At 42.9% G+C, this 17273-nt stretch overlaps 1 protein-coding gene across 1 annotated transcript in view; it reads right to left on the reverse strand.

The window, feature by feature from the left end:
- Positions 1–17273, reverse strand: part of LOC115595542 (thyrotropin-releasing hormone-degrading ectoenzyme) — a 181225-nt gene that overhangs the window by 145732 nt on the left and 18220 nt on the right. Inside the window, exon 3 of the mRNA XM_030440159.1 lies at positions 9824–10100. Within this exon, the coding sequence (XP_030296019.1) occupies positions 9824–10100 (277 nt within the window). The remainder of the gene's footprint in view (positions 1–9823; positions 10101–17273) is intronic.

Below are 17273 nucleotides of genomic sequence, written 5' to 3' on the forward strand. Positions count from 1 at the left end.
GTTCTCCCTGTTCACTAGCCCGAGGTAACGGTGGAACAACCGGAATAAAGTGAAGACGATAAAAAGCCCGCTGGTGGAGGAAGCAAAGACGGTGAAAAGGAGGTAAAACAAGAGTGAACGGATGATTGAGAACGCTCCGGTCTTGATATGCGTCTCCTCTTCGAAACTATTCTTCAAAACCACCATTCTTTCTACAAAACCTGCCTACCTCTGACTTTCACAGCACTGAGATCAGGGTTTCTAGATCAAACTGGGATTCTTATGATTGTTTTTTATCTTTGAACTGAAGCCGGGTTGGAAGCTAACGGTAGCTGTGTTGCTTACACTACACTGTCTTTGCAAAAGCATCACCAACAGTAATATCACAGGAAAACTTGTCAGTGGAACTAAAAGGAAACATATCTTTGCATTATTTAGTCAATAAAGCTGCAGTAGGCCGAATGCATGCCTCGTTTCACCACATTAGGTGATCACCACTCGGACCGGCAGCAGAAGGAGCCCGTTGCCCTGTGAAACCTCACCCCTGCTCTCACCATGGTGAGCCTCTCCAGGACCCCGTCCCTCTCGAATGTGCCCCCTCCAGCTCTCTGTGGCCCCGGGGCAGATCGCCCGAGGCTGCAGAGGCAGCTGTGACGCCATCTAACAGTGAGACGAAAGACCAGCGCACCACACACACACTCCACTGTCCTGTCATCATCGTCAATACGAGCATCATGGCATCGAACATAATGAGCCTGAAGCTCTGTGCTCTGTTGTGGGCAGAGGAGGGACTGGAAAATGTTTTAGATTTGCAGGATTTTCCACAATTGAAACCATCTGAGGGGATTTGCACTCATATCTGCATTTGTAGAGCAGCCACAAAGTCTCCTGTCATGAGCTAGATTTTCTGAAGCCTGAAACCAGATCTAAGAAGAGATCAGATGTCTGTTTTTTTACTCAGATCACTTGAATCACAATAATACTGAGAGGTTTTGGGGGAATTATTAACTAATGGCACCAAAGAAATACTGCATACCCCAGCTTTAAGGTACAAGCCTACATGGTAAAGAGCAAATACTGAGTAAGAACCTAAAAACCATCCTGATCTACAGAACAAGACCCCGACAACTGCCCTGAACAACAAAAACACCTACCAACCTAGAAAAACAACCTCAAGTGTTGCTCTCTTTGGCCTTAGCAACTAGCTGCCATTAGTTAGTTAGCTTAGTTAGTTGTAGCCCTGAAAGCCAACAGCCACCTTGTTAAAAAGGCTGGCTGGGAGGTCATTTTATATAATACAGAGGCGATTTACAGCGGCTTTGACCAAGACTATGACTCCAGGAACAACAATGACGGCAGATCTCTCATCATCAGTGGAACAGTAGTGGGAATATTTCCACATCCAACTCCACATCCAATGAATTAATAAATTGTTTCGACCAAACCAGACGTGATTGTTTGAACAGTGGAGGGACAATTTGAATGAAGTGTGCAACGAGGCAGTTAATTTCTTCTGTGATCCGTAAAAGAGAGAAACTATTAATCAGATGGTGTACAGTTGTATTTTTCTGTTTGGAAGAAAAATGGCCGTAGGACTATCTACTCCCTTGACAATTTGTGAGTATATTTTGTGCATTTATTTCACTAAAAGCTGAGAGACCTTGTTAAACGGAGCAAACTTGCTGCAGGGTTAGAGTTAGATTCTTGACTAACAGAGTGGTATTACAAGACAGGGCAGGCCAGGGCTAGCTGGTTAGCATGCCGTCTTCAGTAGACAGTGCACGGAGGTCAACACTGTTGTTTCTTCACATTCTCCTGGCAATGTTGGCAAGTTTTGTCAATGTTTTAAAGTAAAATTCTGGCCGTATCTTAGCCCTTGGACCTCGAAGGTCATGGAAACCTTGTGCTCTTGGTTAAATGTTAATGAGGTAAACTTGCAAGATCACGATCTTTTTCTAACTTTAGCCAAGTGCTGCCAGTGACTCAACATAACAATGAATGATACAGCACTTAGAAATAAAAGTTTAATGATGGTGCAGGCACTACGAGCAGATATTTCTTTGCAAGATCAGAGGATTTGCTTGACATCAGATTAAATATGTCATCAGTGAACATCTTACAAGTTTAGTACAAAGATTATTATCGTTACAAAGATTTTTGGGTCATGGAATAACTTGCAAAGAGATCTGATATTCAACGTTTTTATCTCTAGATGAATCTCAGGGCATCATTAGAGAGTGAAGGAGGCTTGTTGTTGTTTTCCTCACTGTGTTTGAATACATGTTCTCTTGTTTTATTGTGGATGTATATCATGTTTCATATGTTGCATTGTAATTCACTATGTTTTTATGTTTCATTATTATCTTGCAAAAGAGATCGTGATCTGATCTTCATTCTGTAGGAAATTAATTGTGTGTAAGTGGAATTTGTAGGAGGATACTGGAGTTTTCATGTCACTAATTGTCAACAGTATCTAAAAATTAAGATTTCTGTTCATATTTGGTTTAATCTGTTTGAGGCGTGACATAAAGATGTAGTAAAAGTTGCGTTAACTTTACATTATGTGGTGAGGTGTAATTTAAAAGATGCATTACAAATGGAACGTGATTGCTGCCAACGCTGAAGCATCTCGCATCGCTTCGAATCCCAACTCGACAAGATATCGACTTTTTGCAGGGAAACAAAACAAATCTTCTTGATTTGATGTTCTCCCCTGCCCTCTGAGTGATGATATACATTTTGAGGTTACAAACACTGCACACTGAGCCAAGTTGCATCATTTATGCGTAGATTAATTTCCTGCTCTGGGAAATCTCCGGCACGCAGACTGGTGCTTTCCTTTCTTTCTGCTGTTCTGAGGAGGATGGAGGGATGAATGTCTCTGTCAGAGGAAACTGTTTGAGCAGCTCTGAAGAATATGGAGGGATGTTTTTTTCTTCCTCCATCATATAAAGCTGTTTCTTTCAGAAGGTTTGGAGGAGGAGGATGGAGGGATGGGAGGATTAATGTTTCTGTCAGAGGAAGCTGCTCTGCAAACAGACAGCAGCGTCTCCACTGCCTTCAGGCTGAAACAAGGAATTTAATATGAGAACGATGCTGTAACACGGACACAGAGAGACTCTGCAGCAACTGTTTGTATAGATGAAATTATGAATGTGCTGCTTCCTGGATGTTTTTCATATCCTGTTTTTAAAAAATTGTTATTCAACTAGGACACTTTCCATCTTCAACTCAAATCTGTCCTCTCACAGTGTTTCGGCTGCCTGACGAGACTGAGTCCTCATGAATAATCAGGTATGTACCAGCGTGAACGGTGTCTCATGCATGTGTTAATGGAGGGAGAATCCATTTATTCGACATTCGTCTAAAGTATTTCATCATGACTCCTGACTTATTCCGTTTGTTCATGTCTTTTTCACGACTTCCTGCAGTGAAACTGAAACCTGACCAAAGCATACACACAGTCATTCTAATCGTTTGATCGTCCTGAACAGAATATCAGCTCTTGAAGGCTTACATCACTGTTGCTCTGCAATCAAACTGCCTCCTTTTTGACACCGTTACATTATGTTTTCAGGGACTTTTGTGTTTTATTGTTTGCTTGTTCTCAGTCCCAACGAGTCAAATACAGCACCTGGTCAGTGACCTTACGCTACCCTTAAGTTTGATGCAGTAGTTACCGCTGTCGTGACACTTCTTCAAGTATAAGGAGCGAGAAAAGTCCAAGTCAGGTGATGGTTGAGTCAAGACTTGATTATGCTACATAAGTTCATTAAAATATGTAAATGACATCACTTGATACTAAAAACGGTTATTTTAATCCAAAGTATGATCTTTTTCAAAACCCTAATCAGGTAAATATGGAGTTTAAATGTAACCAAGTAGTTTGGAGCCTGAACCTAACTAGAAGTTCTGGAGCCTGAACCTAACTAGTAGTTCTGGAACCTGAACCTAACTAGTAGTTCTGTAGCCTGAACCTAACTAGTAGTTCTGGAACCTGAACCTAACTAGTAGTTCTGTAGCCTGAACCTAACTAGTAGTTCTGTAGCCTGAACCTAACTAGTAGTTCTGGAGCCTGAACCTAACTAGTAGTTCAAGGGCCTGAACCAAACTAGTAGTTCTGGAGCCTGAACCTAACTAGTAGTTCTGGAGCCTGAACCTAACTAGTAGTTCAAGAGCCTGAACCTAACTAGCAGTTCTGGAGCCTGAACCAAACTAGTAGTTCTGGAGCCTGAACCAAACTAATAGTTCTGGAGCCTGAACCAAACCAAGTAGTTCTGGAGCCTGAACCAAACCAAGTAGTTCTGGAGCCTGAACCTAACTAGTAGTTCTGGAGCCTTAACCTAACTAGTAGTTCAAGAGCCTGAACCTAACTAGTAGTTCTGGAGCCTGAACCTAACTAGTAGTTCAAGAGCCTGAACCTAACTAGTAGTTCTGGAGCCTGAACCAAACTAGTAGTTCTGGAGCCTGAACCAAACTAGTAGTTCAAGAGCCTGAACCTAACTAGTAGTTCTGGAGCCTGAACCTAACAAGTAGTTCAAGAGCCTGAACCTAACTAGTAGTTCTTGAGCCTGAACCTAACTAGTAGTTCTGGAGCCTGAACCTAACTAGTAGTTCAAGAGCCTTAACCTAACTGGTAGTTCTGGAGCCTGAACCTAACTAGTAGTTCTGGAGCCTGAACCTAACTAGTAGTTCTGGAGCCTGAACCAAACTAGTAGTTCTGGACCCTGAACCAAACCAAGTAGTTCTGGAGCCTGAACCTAACTAGCAGTTCTGGAGCCTGAACCTAACTAGTAGTTCAAGAGCCTGAACCTAACTAGTAGTTCTGGAGCCTGAACCTAACTAGTAGTTCAAGAGCCTGAACCTAACTAGTAGTTCTGGAGCCTGAACCAAACCAAGTAGTTCTGGAGCCTGAACCTAACTAGTAGTTCTGGAGCCTGAACCTAACTAGTAGTTCTGGAGCCTGAACCAAACCAAGTAGTTCTGGAGCCTGAACCTAACTAGTAGTTCTGGAGCCTGAACCAAACCAAGTAGTTCTGGAGCCTGAACCTAACTAGTAGTTCTGGAGCCTGAACCTAACTAGTAGTTCTGGAGCCTGAACCTGACCACTGCCTTTGACAACAAGATAAGTTATAGTCCCAAAGTCATAATATGTGATTTGTTTGTCAGCAGCATGCACAGAATGTTTACAATAAATGCCTTCTGGGGTTAAATTATATTTCCATAAAAAGAATCTATCTGGATTTATTGTCTGTAGATGCAACAAATTCCCTCATAATTACACATTCAGATAAAGTCAGTCATGTGCACTCTCAGCACCAGGAGTCAATGCCATCCAGTCTGAATCAACAGTGTGCAGTAATGGAGGGCAGCAGGAGGGCTACACTCTCTCTTCAGAGTGGAAAAGGTAGGAGAATAAGCATCGTATTGTAATGAATGAATAAATGAATGTTGTTATGTGCAGACTGCATGCGGTATGACTTTAAAATCACCTGGGAGTGTTTGGAAGAAGCTTAATGTCCTAAGTGATATCTTACAGAGCAGTAAGAATATGAATTACCATGTAATTCACTAATCTCTCATATCTTGGAGACATCAGCTCTAATGTCGGCTGGTGGGAAATAGAAGCACATCCTGGAAAATCCATTCAGCCCTTAACTGTTCAGGCTTATCATGTGCAGGATCACGGGGGACTGGAGCACCGGCTCACTGGACATGTTGTTATTCTGACAGGGGGTAAAAATATACACACTGATCAGCCACAACAATGAAAAAGACTCCCAGGTGAGGCGAATACATTGATCACCACCTTACAGTGCCAAGAGATGATCAATGCAAACCTCCAGTTCTGGCATTCACAGGGGATGTTTATTGACACACAGCGCCCACCCAAACACCGTCGCAAACCGAGACTCAATCCCATTTCCGATGTTTACTGCCTCTTGTGTCCTGTGCATTGCGAGGGCCTTCATGTTTTGGACTTGTTCTGGCACCGCCCAGAGATGCTCGATCCGAATGCGATCTGGGGACCTTGGAGGCCAGTTCGATGTCATTTTCAAGCGTTTTGTGGTTTGCCAGTTTGCAGCGTCTTGCTAATGGGGGTGAATACCGTCAGGGAATGCCGTTGCCATTAGAGGTTACACTTGATCTGAAACTGTGAATGGGAAGGTGGTGCATGTCAAGAAGCACCTCCATAACTGCCAGGACCCAAGGTTTCCCAGGAGAACTTGGCAGTGTAACAAGATGATGCTGTTATTGTAAACGGGTGATAAATTCACGGCCTAATGTCGCAGGAGCCAATTTTAGAAAACTTACCATATTAATATTCCCCTACATTTACACACTTAGTCCAGTGGTCCGTCTTGAACCTCCAGAAATGGCGGCCATCGTCACTGTGGACTTTTGGGCTGAAGCATTAATTTGCCATTTTCAAAAGATCCCAAAACATATTAACTACAAACGTTCTTGGTAATGTTTAACCCGTCTCATCCCATCTTGGGCCATGAACTCGCCAATGAACCTGTCGTACTTCACCTGTTAGTGGTTTTATTGCTGCAAATATTCAGTATAAAACAGGCGAACAACGACTGAAACTGTTGAACCTAATGGTCTCCATCCAGTCAAGTCAAGTGAACGCCAATTCAACAAACTGGAACCAGCCGGCTTCCATGTTCCTGATTAGAACATGTTCCATTGCACTCACAGTATCTATTAACATGGATGAAGCTGTCTGGGGAATCGAGGTTTGTAATAACATCCTGTCGGGGCATTTCTCTTTGAATTCAATTTCATTAATTCCTGAACAACTAAAAGTATCCAGTTGTTTTGAGTCTGAGCTGAAATAATATTGAATCACACTGAATAAAATCATATTGCTTCAAATTGTGTTATCAGGGAGACTTTTGTATCTGACTGCGAAGCAGCTATCCAGATACATATTAAATCTCTGAGGGAGATACACACTTCTAATAACCTGCAGGAATAAATATGTTTAATACATTTCTGTTTCCCTCTCTGATGGTAACACCTATACAGTCAATACCACCTCGAGCAGAATGAAGAACAACAGCGTCCGACCTTTGTGATCTCTTATTTTCCTCTGATGGATGTGAAATAATCGGAGAGCTTCTTTTTGTTTTTGGTGACTAAAAATGGAAAGGCCTAAAATAAAGATTAATGTATTCATTACAAAGACTAAGACTCACATGCCTGACTGCTTCCACACTAATATTACACACACACACACACACACACACACACACACACACACACACACACACAGTGTTGGAGAGTGGTGATGGTTATAAATGACCCAGATATGATTTGTCATTAAAACAGCATTTCACCAAAATTATCTTTCAGAAACAAGGAGACACGGGAAAAGTGTGTGTGTGTGTGTGTTGAGTGAGTGTGTGTGTGTGTGTGTGTGTGTGTGTGTGTCGTCCTTGAGTGTCTGCCAGACGAGATGGATGAGCTGTAATTACACTGATAGAGAGATGATCGGAGGAGGGGAAGAAGTAGAAGTAGAGGAGGAAGACAAGGAGGAGTAACAAGGTCGTGCATGTATTTGTCCTTGTATCGTAGCGCTGGACGAGCGCATGTTTCTGTTTTTAAATGTTATGGTTGTTAAAAGATGATGAGGTATCAGGCGGATCCGGCAGCCAAAGGTTTTGACTTTCAAATTCAGAATCAGAACAGAAACAACAAACACTGCGAAGTATAGAAATAAAATGGATGCAGCGGCTTCACTCCTCGGGCTTTTACAGCCTGGAGGTTGGCCGACACTCGCCCAAATCTGCCACAAGTAGTTATAACTAGTGTTGAGTCTTAGTTTGAATTATTAAAGCGAGAGGTTTTAAAACTGTGAGGCAGCACAAGATAACCTCTTCTTACTCCTGGAAATTTATGTAAAATCATCCTAAACGTCCATCCCAGTCGAGCCCAGAGCAAATTCATAGCTGTTGCTGAACCATTTGGAGCACAGGGACCTTCGAACGGCTAGAAGATATATTTTGTTTTTTTTATCAGAAGCTCTTCAATTGCTCCTGGCATTAATCTATAGCAGTTTAAACACACTGAATTGTTTATGTATTGTTGTTGCCTGAATTTTTGGACGCACAAATCAGCCTGCAGATGAGCTGCAACTCCACATCAGACAGTCTTACATGGTCCAAGTTCAGATCTAATAACAATATCACTTAAAACAAACACTTAACACATGTTTTCACAGGCAACTGGCAAAAAAACTTATTTTGTGAACTTAAAATACCCCTGCCCGAGAGCTACAGTGTGTAAACTCATTCTAGTTCTTTATTTCTTTATTTACACAACTTAGCTGGTTCGTTTGGAGGTTTGATGCTATCACTCGTTTGCTGTTGTGGGCTCGAGGGCGGGCATAGAAGCTCCTATCTGCTGATCAAGCTTTCAATCACACGACAGTCATCTTAGGAACACATATGGATGAACAATGGCATCATTTAGTGTAATGAAACTCATTATAGGTCTTTATTTTCTAATTTACACAAACTGTGTCCATATGAAATAGTCAAAGACAAGTGCTGAGGTGGATAAACAGCCTAATCCAGACCAATATATGCCCAAATTTTCATAATTTCCAAGTTTAGGTCTTTAAAAACTGATATAAACTATATATGACTGGATTTGGAATATCATTGGCTATATGATGCTGTATTGATCAAGAGGCTGGTGTGTAAGTGGCTCAGGAGAGAGGAGAAAGAAGAGAGAGTGGATCTCTTCTCAGCTCGACCTCTTGTTGGCTGTTGTAGGCTCCAGTTCGGGCATATCAGCTATTTTTTGACAGATAAAAGCATGAAAAGCCTCAACGATCACAGTTCTTTGCCACTTTTTCACCACTTAATCATTGAAAACTGTATATTGGAATACATGCATTACTGAAGTGGTTCTAGATGTCATTAAGGGACATTGTTGGAGTTTGATGCACCACCTCTTGTTGAAAATACATAATTTCTTTCGGCTGAGCTTCACATTTTTACCAAACTCACACATGCTCTCAGGTCACACTGCACTTTATTGAATGATGTTGCTGTTCTGGGTGTTTTCACATGAGTTGGAGAACATCCTCAGTGTTATTCTCTCAGATTTCCTCCGGCGTAGCAAACATACGCAATACTCTTTAAAGGCTGTATTAAGTGACTTAGACTTATACTGTATCTTCACCCGTTAACCTCCTGCTTATCTTGGAAATCACGACTCTTATATTATCTTAATGTAAAGACTGCTGCTCTTTTATAACTCTTTTAACCCCACAGCTAAGAATATAATGATATGAAACACACTTCAGAGGTGATCAGAGCTTAAATGTGTCATTATGTCGAGATAATGAGCTTCTGTATTTCCTGTTCTATCCACACAGGTTTCATTATAGAGGAACTTTTTTCCTCTCAGCCTCGAGACAAACGAGAGTCCCAGAAGACGAGCGAGCAGAAATGACAGAAATTAAGAAGGCAGACACGGATTCAACAACATTCAGTATTTGGTACATAACGAGTTCTGAGGATAAGATTATTAAGAACACCAGAAAAACTCAACTATTATCGCAAGAGAAGCAGATAATTAAGTCCTAATCATGATATTAAATACTTTGTAATGTTTTTGCTTGCTCATATTTGTAGTTTATCATTCATTTATTGTTTTTATCAGATGTTTTCATCACATTTACTTTCTTTTCTCATCCTGATGTTGTAATATGAGGATTTTATCATCATCTGCTGCTGTTACGCCGAGTTTTCAGCCTTGAAAGAAGAGCTCTTTTCCCTTTTGAGCACAATAAATCTGCATAAAAGCAGCGGGACTGAAAACTCACCGTCACGCCGCCGTCGGTCTGCGTCTCTTTGTAGGTGAAGTTACAGACGGCCCAGGCCAGGTAGTACGTGGACATGCGAGGCGTTCGGGAGAAGTGGTTGGTCACCCAGCCGTCTTCGTCCGACAGCGAGCTGCTCTCCACGGGCATGTTGGACAGCGAGGTGTACTGCGGGTCGTGGCGGAGCGTGAGGGTGAACGTGGCCTTGTAGACGGGCTCGTCGAAGCAGGGGAAGGCCTTCCGGGCGTGGATCGGACTGAACTGAGTCACCGCCAGGTAGCTGGAAGGAAAACAAACAAACCGTGTTACTCATTTAGAAGATAAATGTCTTAAAATGACTCAAACACCATCCATCATGAACATTCATTCCTTTTTACAACAAGGAAAATCTCTTAAAGGGACAGTGTGTAATATATCAAGTATTTAGCGCCATCTAGCTGTGAGGTTCTACACTGCAACATCTCCTTTGCTCACCCCTCCCGTTCTGAAGACGTTGGAGACGTTCCAGAAGCTACGGTGGCCCTGACGGACAAGAAACTCATTTTCAAAATATGGACCCTTCCCAACAGTGTCGAGTATTTCTACTGATTCAAGGTAAAGATGTAGTTAGTTATTGTTATTGTTAGTAATGAGCGCTTTCGCTGAGCTCCATCTCAGTTCCGCAGTCAAGCTAGCTCTGAGCGAAAACGCGTTTAGCCTTACTACGTAGTACCACGTAATGCTTTGTGTCCCTCTCGGCAGTCCATAGTTTTTTTAAAACCGGAAAGACATGTCAGCCTCCATAGAGCTTGCCCGTGCTGTGTATATTCAGATAGGTAATTCTTCACTCAGGAGGATAAGTCAGATTGTTGGCAGAGGTAATTGTGCACCAATGAGGACTTGCTTATGAACGAAGACGTTGATTTGAGTTAATAAATTACTTAAATCGTTACACACTGTCCCTTTAAAATCCACCCAAACGTCTCGCCCCAGATATGAATTTTACTTCGACAAGAACTGCAACAAAAATCCATTTGTTAAATTATTAAATTGATCGCATACTTTTATTTTGAAGAGGCAGTATTAACATTCCACTTCCTGTCTTTGTGTTTTTCCCGACATTCTGATTATGTATTAGTTCTCTCGTTGTCAGTTCGTCAGTTTAGTTCCTGCTGTTTCAGGAGTCTCATCCCCATTTTTTTCTTCATTTAGTTTTTATATTTCTCTTTATTCTTTTCGATTCCCCCTCCAGCATGTTTTGTCAGGGTTTGTTTCCGTTGCCTGGGTTTAGATTGTTGGACGACAGCTCACGTTATTAACACTCACATTTCGTTTCTTAACTTGACTGTTGTGTCTGCATTTGTGTCCACGAGTTACAACATATCGATCTTCCCATCTGACTCTGGGCTGGAAAGTGAATAAGCTGTGTCCCAAACTGTCAAACTAATCCCCTCAGACGTAAAGTAAACAAACAGAAGTGTCGGTTTCGGCTGAGCTGGTGAATTAAGTGACTTGAACAAGCCTGAGGCGACTGATTAGCATTTTGCGTGGCCTACAGAAACTGAAAACAAGGAGTCCACAGAAGTGAGTCAGTAACGTCATTTATACAACAGTATCTATCTAAAGTTCGCCAACATTAGTCATCATAACAAACCCGGGATGTAACAGAGCGAGCGAGGCTGCAGCAGGAAACATCCCGAGTGTATTGAAATGAGCAACGGTGCCTCAGCTTTACTGCTTATGAATTCACTTTACATTTGCAAGAGGAAGATTGTGTAATATTTTTTTTTTTAAAGTTACGATTTCACTATAAATCAGAAGTCCTCATGGAGCTCATTTTGTCTTTCTGCCTTCGTCTCTTTGTAAACTTTTTCTTGCTGTCGTCATCTCTCTACACCTTCTTCACATTTCCCTTTAACCTCCTTTTTCTTCCACCTCTTGGGTGTGTGTGATGTCTGATATCTGAGTGCATCAAACAAACTGTGTTATCATCATCATCGCAGGAGAAAATGTGTTTTTCTAAAGTGACTGTAGGGACTGAAGTGTGATGTGCAGGACAATGACTGCAGGTCGTGTTGTTCTCTGTCCTTGTTTTAGTCAACAATTACTCAAGACTAAAACAACATTATGTTAAAAGTTCACACCGATCAGGAGAAGCTGTTTGTCAGGATGAAGACACTTTTCTGTGTCACTCTCATGGCTAACACTAGATAGTCAACTTCTGGGACAAGATCAAGGTTTGGATATAAATGACTACTTTGTTCAGCTTCAGGGACCTCAGTTACAGGCGACAAGGAACCAAACAGGTGACCACAGTTTGAATCTAGTGATAGTGACGGATATTTATAAGGTGACCTCGGGACATTTCCATCTGCTTTTGAGGCGACAAAACTGGACGTTTTTAAGCAGATCTCTGACATTTCCAGCCGTGTTTGTGGAGACCAAAACCACACATTTTTCACGTGGAGTCTGGCCGTCTCAAGCTGTGTTTGTGGCAATAAAACCAGTGTTTTTAAGGAGACATTGGGACATTTCCAGCCGTGTTCGTGGAGACCAAAACCAGGTGTTTTTAAGCAGATCTCAAACATTTCTAGTTGTGTTTGTGGAGACCAAATTAGCTGTTTACAAGCAGACCACAGACATTTCCAGCCGTGTTTGTGGAGTCCAAGGTTTGAAGGTTTCTGAGTTAACCTCTGGACAGTTTAACTGTGTTTGTGGAGACCAAAACCAGCTGTTTTTCATGTGAAGTCTGGCCGTCTCCAGCTGTGTTTGTGGCAATAAAACTGGTGTTTTTAAGGAGACATTGGGACATTTCCAGCCGTGTTTGTGGAGACCAAAACCAGGTGATTTTGAGCATGTCTTGGACATTTCCAGCCATGTTTGTAGAGACCAAAACCAGGTGTTTTCCAGTTGTGTTTAAGGCAACTAACAAATAATATTTTTCACATGAAGTCGGATCATCTCTACCAGTCAGTGTCCACAAAAACTGAAGGTTTCCGAGTTGACCTCTGGACAGTTTAACTGTGTTTGTGGAGACAAAGACCAGATATTGTCATAATTTGCCAGAAAAGACCCAAACAAAAGAGAACAGACAGGCAGGTTGAAAATTACAAGCAAGCTTTATCAAAATCAAGCCGAAATTGTCAAAAATGGAACAAAACAGCTGGCAAAGTTCAGTCTGAAGAACAAAAGAGAAATACAAACTGACGACAGCCAGAAAGCCATGGGGAAAATTTCAGGAACACCACATGGAAAGCATCACATGACACACGAGGATTTAATCTACAACATAAAACAGAAAATTACCAAAACCACGACTGATATTTTTCACAGGAAGTCGAGCTGTTTGCAGCCGTGTTGGTGGTGACGAGATAGAAAACTGAACCTGAATAAACGTAAAGTTGGGACTTAAAGAAACCTTCCACTAAGATTCCTAAAACTGTCTGAAAATAACGAGTGGATTCATTTCTCCCATGATTCAGTGCTGTTTCAGAGAGACGTTAGAGGCAGAATCTCTCCTGACTGACGGATCTCTACAGTCTCACATTATATATCATTACATTGACTGACCTCAATTTTCTCCACATTAGGCGCTGAAATGACTCTAGTTAAACAGAATCACTGTTTCATTCAATGACCCGTGAAATGACCCATAATTCAATTCATCACATTCACGTTCGGGTCCAAATCGTCGGCTTCTCGCTCCGATTTGAGAGATGAGGCGTCGACGCGTCTGACTGGAGTTTGTTATAAAGCTCTACAGAATACGTGACGCTGCCGAACAAAGTTTGAGTCTTTGAGTCTTTCAAAGAAATCAAAGGAGAAATTTAAGGTGGAATCAGAGTTCAGGGGGTTAAAGAATAATCCTCTGGAGTCGGCGTCGACACGTCGGCTGTCTGCGGCACAAGTTTCCTCAGATACAGCTTCACTTCTTCACTTTTTCTTGTTCGGCTTCTTCAGAGAGAGATAATCCAAAATAAACACGAGCACGCTTTCTGTTTCCTCCTGATTTCTTTGAGCTGAGTCGAAAGTTTTTCATATCAGAGCTTTGTTACGTCCGTCTGTCAGTCACCTGACACACACAGGAAGAAATTAAAACTCCAGGAAATAATCCCTCCGAAAACTTTGTTATCGCGCGCCGGCATTTCACTGCGAGTATTTTGTGGAGGACGAGATGAAAGGAAGAGAAGGGGAGGAGGAGGAGGAGGAGGAGGAGGAAGTACAGGTGGAGGAGAAGAGGAGGACGAGGAGGAAAATATCAGACGACGCCACAAAACACTAAATATTCACAACAGAGGACGAGAACTGGGGGACGAAGATAAAGAGAAGAGGAGGGAGGAAAATAAGAAGAGAGGCAGAGAGGAAGAAAGAGAAGAGTGAGGGATGATGATGAAGGAGGAGGGAGACCAAGAAGAAGAGGAAGAAGATGGTGGTACAAGAAAGGAGGAAAAGAAGGATGTGCAGAGGTGGGATGAAAGGAAGAGGAAGAAAGGAAGCTGAGGAAGTGTTAGACAAAAGAAAGAGGAAGTAGATCAGAAAGAGGAGGAGAAAGAAATGAAGGGATATGATGAGGAAGAGTGAGAGGAAGAAAGGAGGAAGAAGAAGTGGCTGACAATGAGATGAAAGGTAAAAAGGAGGAAACAGAAGAGAGGAAGAGGAAGCGACCAGGAAGAAGGGGGGACAGAGAGAAGAGGTGAGGCAACAGGAGAAGAAGTCAAGAGGAAGAATGGGAAGAAGGAGGAAGAGGAGCAGACTGACAGAAAACAGGACGGATTTGGAGAAAAGCTAAAGAGGGAGACAAGAAGGAAGTGGGAGGAAGACTGAAAGAAAAGGAAATGAGAGACGAGAGGAGATTCATGAGAGAGGAGGAAGTAAGAAGGATTATAGTGGGAGAAGAGCAGGATGAGAGGATCAGGAGGAAGGTGAGGAAGAAGATGATGGAGGTATGAAAGAGGAAGAAGAGAAAGTGAGGGGAAGGTAGAGTGACAGAGGAAGAGAAGGAGAGGAAGAGACAGTAGACGAGGAAGAGGAGGAGGAACGGAGAAAACAGAGGAGGAAGAGGGAATGAAGTGATGAGAAGGAGAGAGAAAGGAGGAAGAGGAAGATCTAGAAGAGAAAGTAAACAGGAAAAGGGGAAAGAGGAAGAACAAAGGAAAGATGAGGAGAAGGGATGTGATGAAGAGGAGTGAGAAGGAGGAGAGAAGAAAGAGGAAGAGGTTGAGAGTCAAGGTAGTGATATATAAAAGAGGAAGGAAGGGGGAGGTGTAACAGGAAAGGAGAAGGAAGATGAGATGGAGAGGAAAGAGTGAAAGACAAGAGGAACAAAAAGAGGAATAGCTGAAAAGAGAGGAAGACGAAGATGAGGAATGACTGGAAGAAGATTAGATAAAGAGAACATACAGAGAGGAGAGGAGGAAGAGGAGGAGGAGGAGGAGGAGGAGGGAAACAAAGACAGAGTGAAGAAGAAAAGAAAGTGAAACAAGGTGTGGAGAGGTGATGATAGAGGGAGGAGGAGGAAGAGGAGGAGGAAGAGGAGGAGGAGGGGAATAATAAACAGAGGACGAGCGAGGCAGACAGAGACAGAGAGAGAGAGAATAATGGAGAAAGCCTGAGAGGGACGCGATAAAGAGAGAATCTATTAGAGAGGATGAGACTGTAACACACACACACACACACACACATACACACATACACACACACACACACACACACACACACACACACACACACGAGACGTGACATCGTGCAGGTTGCCAACAGTCGCCACTGCCAAGGTAACGCTTGTTGTCAAAGTAATCCTGATTGACAACCAAGCCTACAGCGTTGCCACGGACAACCACGACACTTAACCACACACACACACACACACACACACACACACACACACATGTAAACGCACACACACGCACACACACTCATGCATGAATTCATACAGCGCCCGTCGCTTCGTCTCCTGAGCACCAGAAGACAAATGGAAATGACATCATTTCCTGCTGTAATGTTTGCCATTATGGGCGCGTGTTGACACCACAGAAGAAGAGTGCAGGTATTTGAATGACATGTGTGCACACACACACACACACACACACAGATAGAAACACACACCTCATTCAGATTCAGAGATGTGACTGAAGGGGAAACTGTAGAGTCAGGTACTTTTCTGTGTGTGTGTGTTTGTGCATGTGTGTGTGTGTGTGTGTGTTTCTGTGTGTATGAGAGAATGATATAGAAATGAACACACACACACACACACACACACACACATACACACACACACATACACATATATTATAGTGGACACACTGATCTCTTTAAGCAACGTCTCAAATTGCGATTCCCCGCTTTCACATTGAAAACACTGCAACGTGTGTGTGTGTGTGTGTGTGTGTGTGTGTGTGTGTGTGTGTGTGTGTGTGTGTGCGCGCTGCAGCTATAGTTTTACACAGGAAGTCAGTGAAGAGGCTGATTCATCATGTTTGGTGTAAAATATGCGACTGATGGAGGGGATAGAGGGGGAGGAGGACTGATCACATTTCAATTCCGCTCAATTACTGAAGGAAGTGAGAGAAGAGGAAGTGAGGATGTAGGAAAGGACAAGGTGAGGATGTAGGAAAGGACAAGGTGAGGATGTAGGAGAGTAAGAGGAGAGGATGTAGGAAAGGATGAGGTGAAGATGTAGGAAAGGAAGAGGTGAGGATGTAGGAAAGGACAAGGTGAGGATGTAGGAAAGGACAAGGTGAGGATGTAGGAAAGGACGAGGTGAGGATGTAGGAAAGGAGGAGGTGAGGATGTAGGAGAGGACAAGGTGAGGATGTAGGAAAGGACAAGGTGAGGATGTAGGAGAGGACAAGGTGAGGATGTAGGAGAGGACAAGGTGAGGATGTAGGAAAGGATGAGGTGAGGATGTAGGAGAGGACAAGGTGAGGATGTAGGAAAGGACAAGGTGAGGATGTAGGAAAGGACAAGGTGAGGATGTAGGAAAGGATGAGGTGAGGATGTAGGAGAGTAAGAGGAGAGGATGTAGGAAAGGATGAGGTGAAGATGTAGGAAAGGACGAGGTGAGGATGTAGGAAAGGATGAGGTGAGGATGTAGGAGAGGACAAGGTGAGGATGTAGGAGAGGACAAGGTGAGGATGTAGGAGAGGACAAGGTGAGGATGTAGGAAAGGATGAGGTGAGGATGTAGGAAAGGACGAGGTGAGGATGTAGGAAAGGATGAGGTGAGGATGTAGGAGAGGACAAGGTCAGGATGTAGGAAAAGACAAGGTGAGGATGTAGGAGAGGACAAGGTGAGGATGTAGGAAAGGACAAGGTGAGGATGTAGGAAAGGATGAGGTGAGGATATAGGAAAGGATGAGGTGAGGATGTAGGAGAGGACAAGGTGAGGATGTAGGAGAGGACAAGGTGGGGATGTAGGAGAGGACAAGGTGAGGATGTAGGAGAGGACAAGGTGAGGATGTAGGAAAGGACAAGGT

Source organism: Sparus aurata, chromosome 14 (assembly GCF_900880675.1).
Source record: "Sparus aurata chromosome 14, fSpaAur1.1, whole genome shotgun sequence".
Taxonomy (NCBI): domain Eukaryota; kingdom Metazoa; phylum Chordata; class Actinopteri; order Spariformes; family Sparidae; genus Sparus; species Sparus aurata.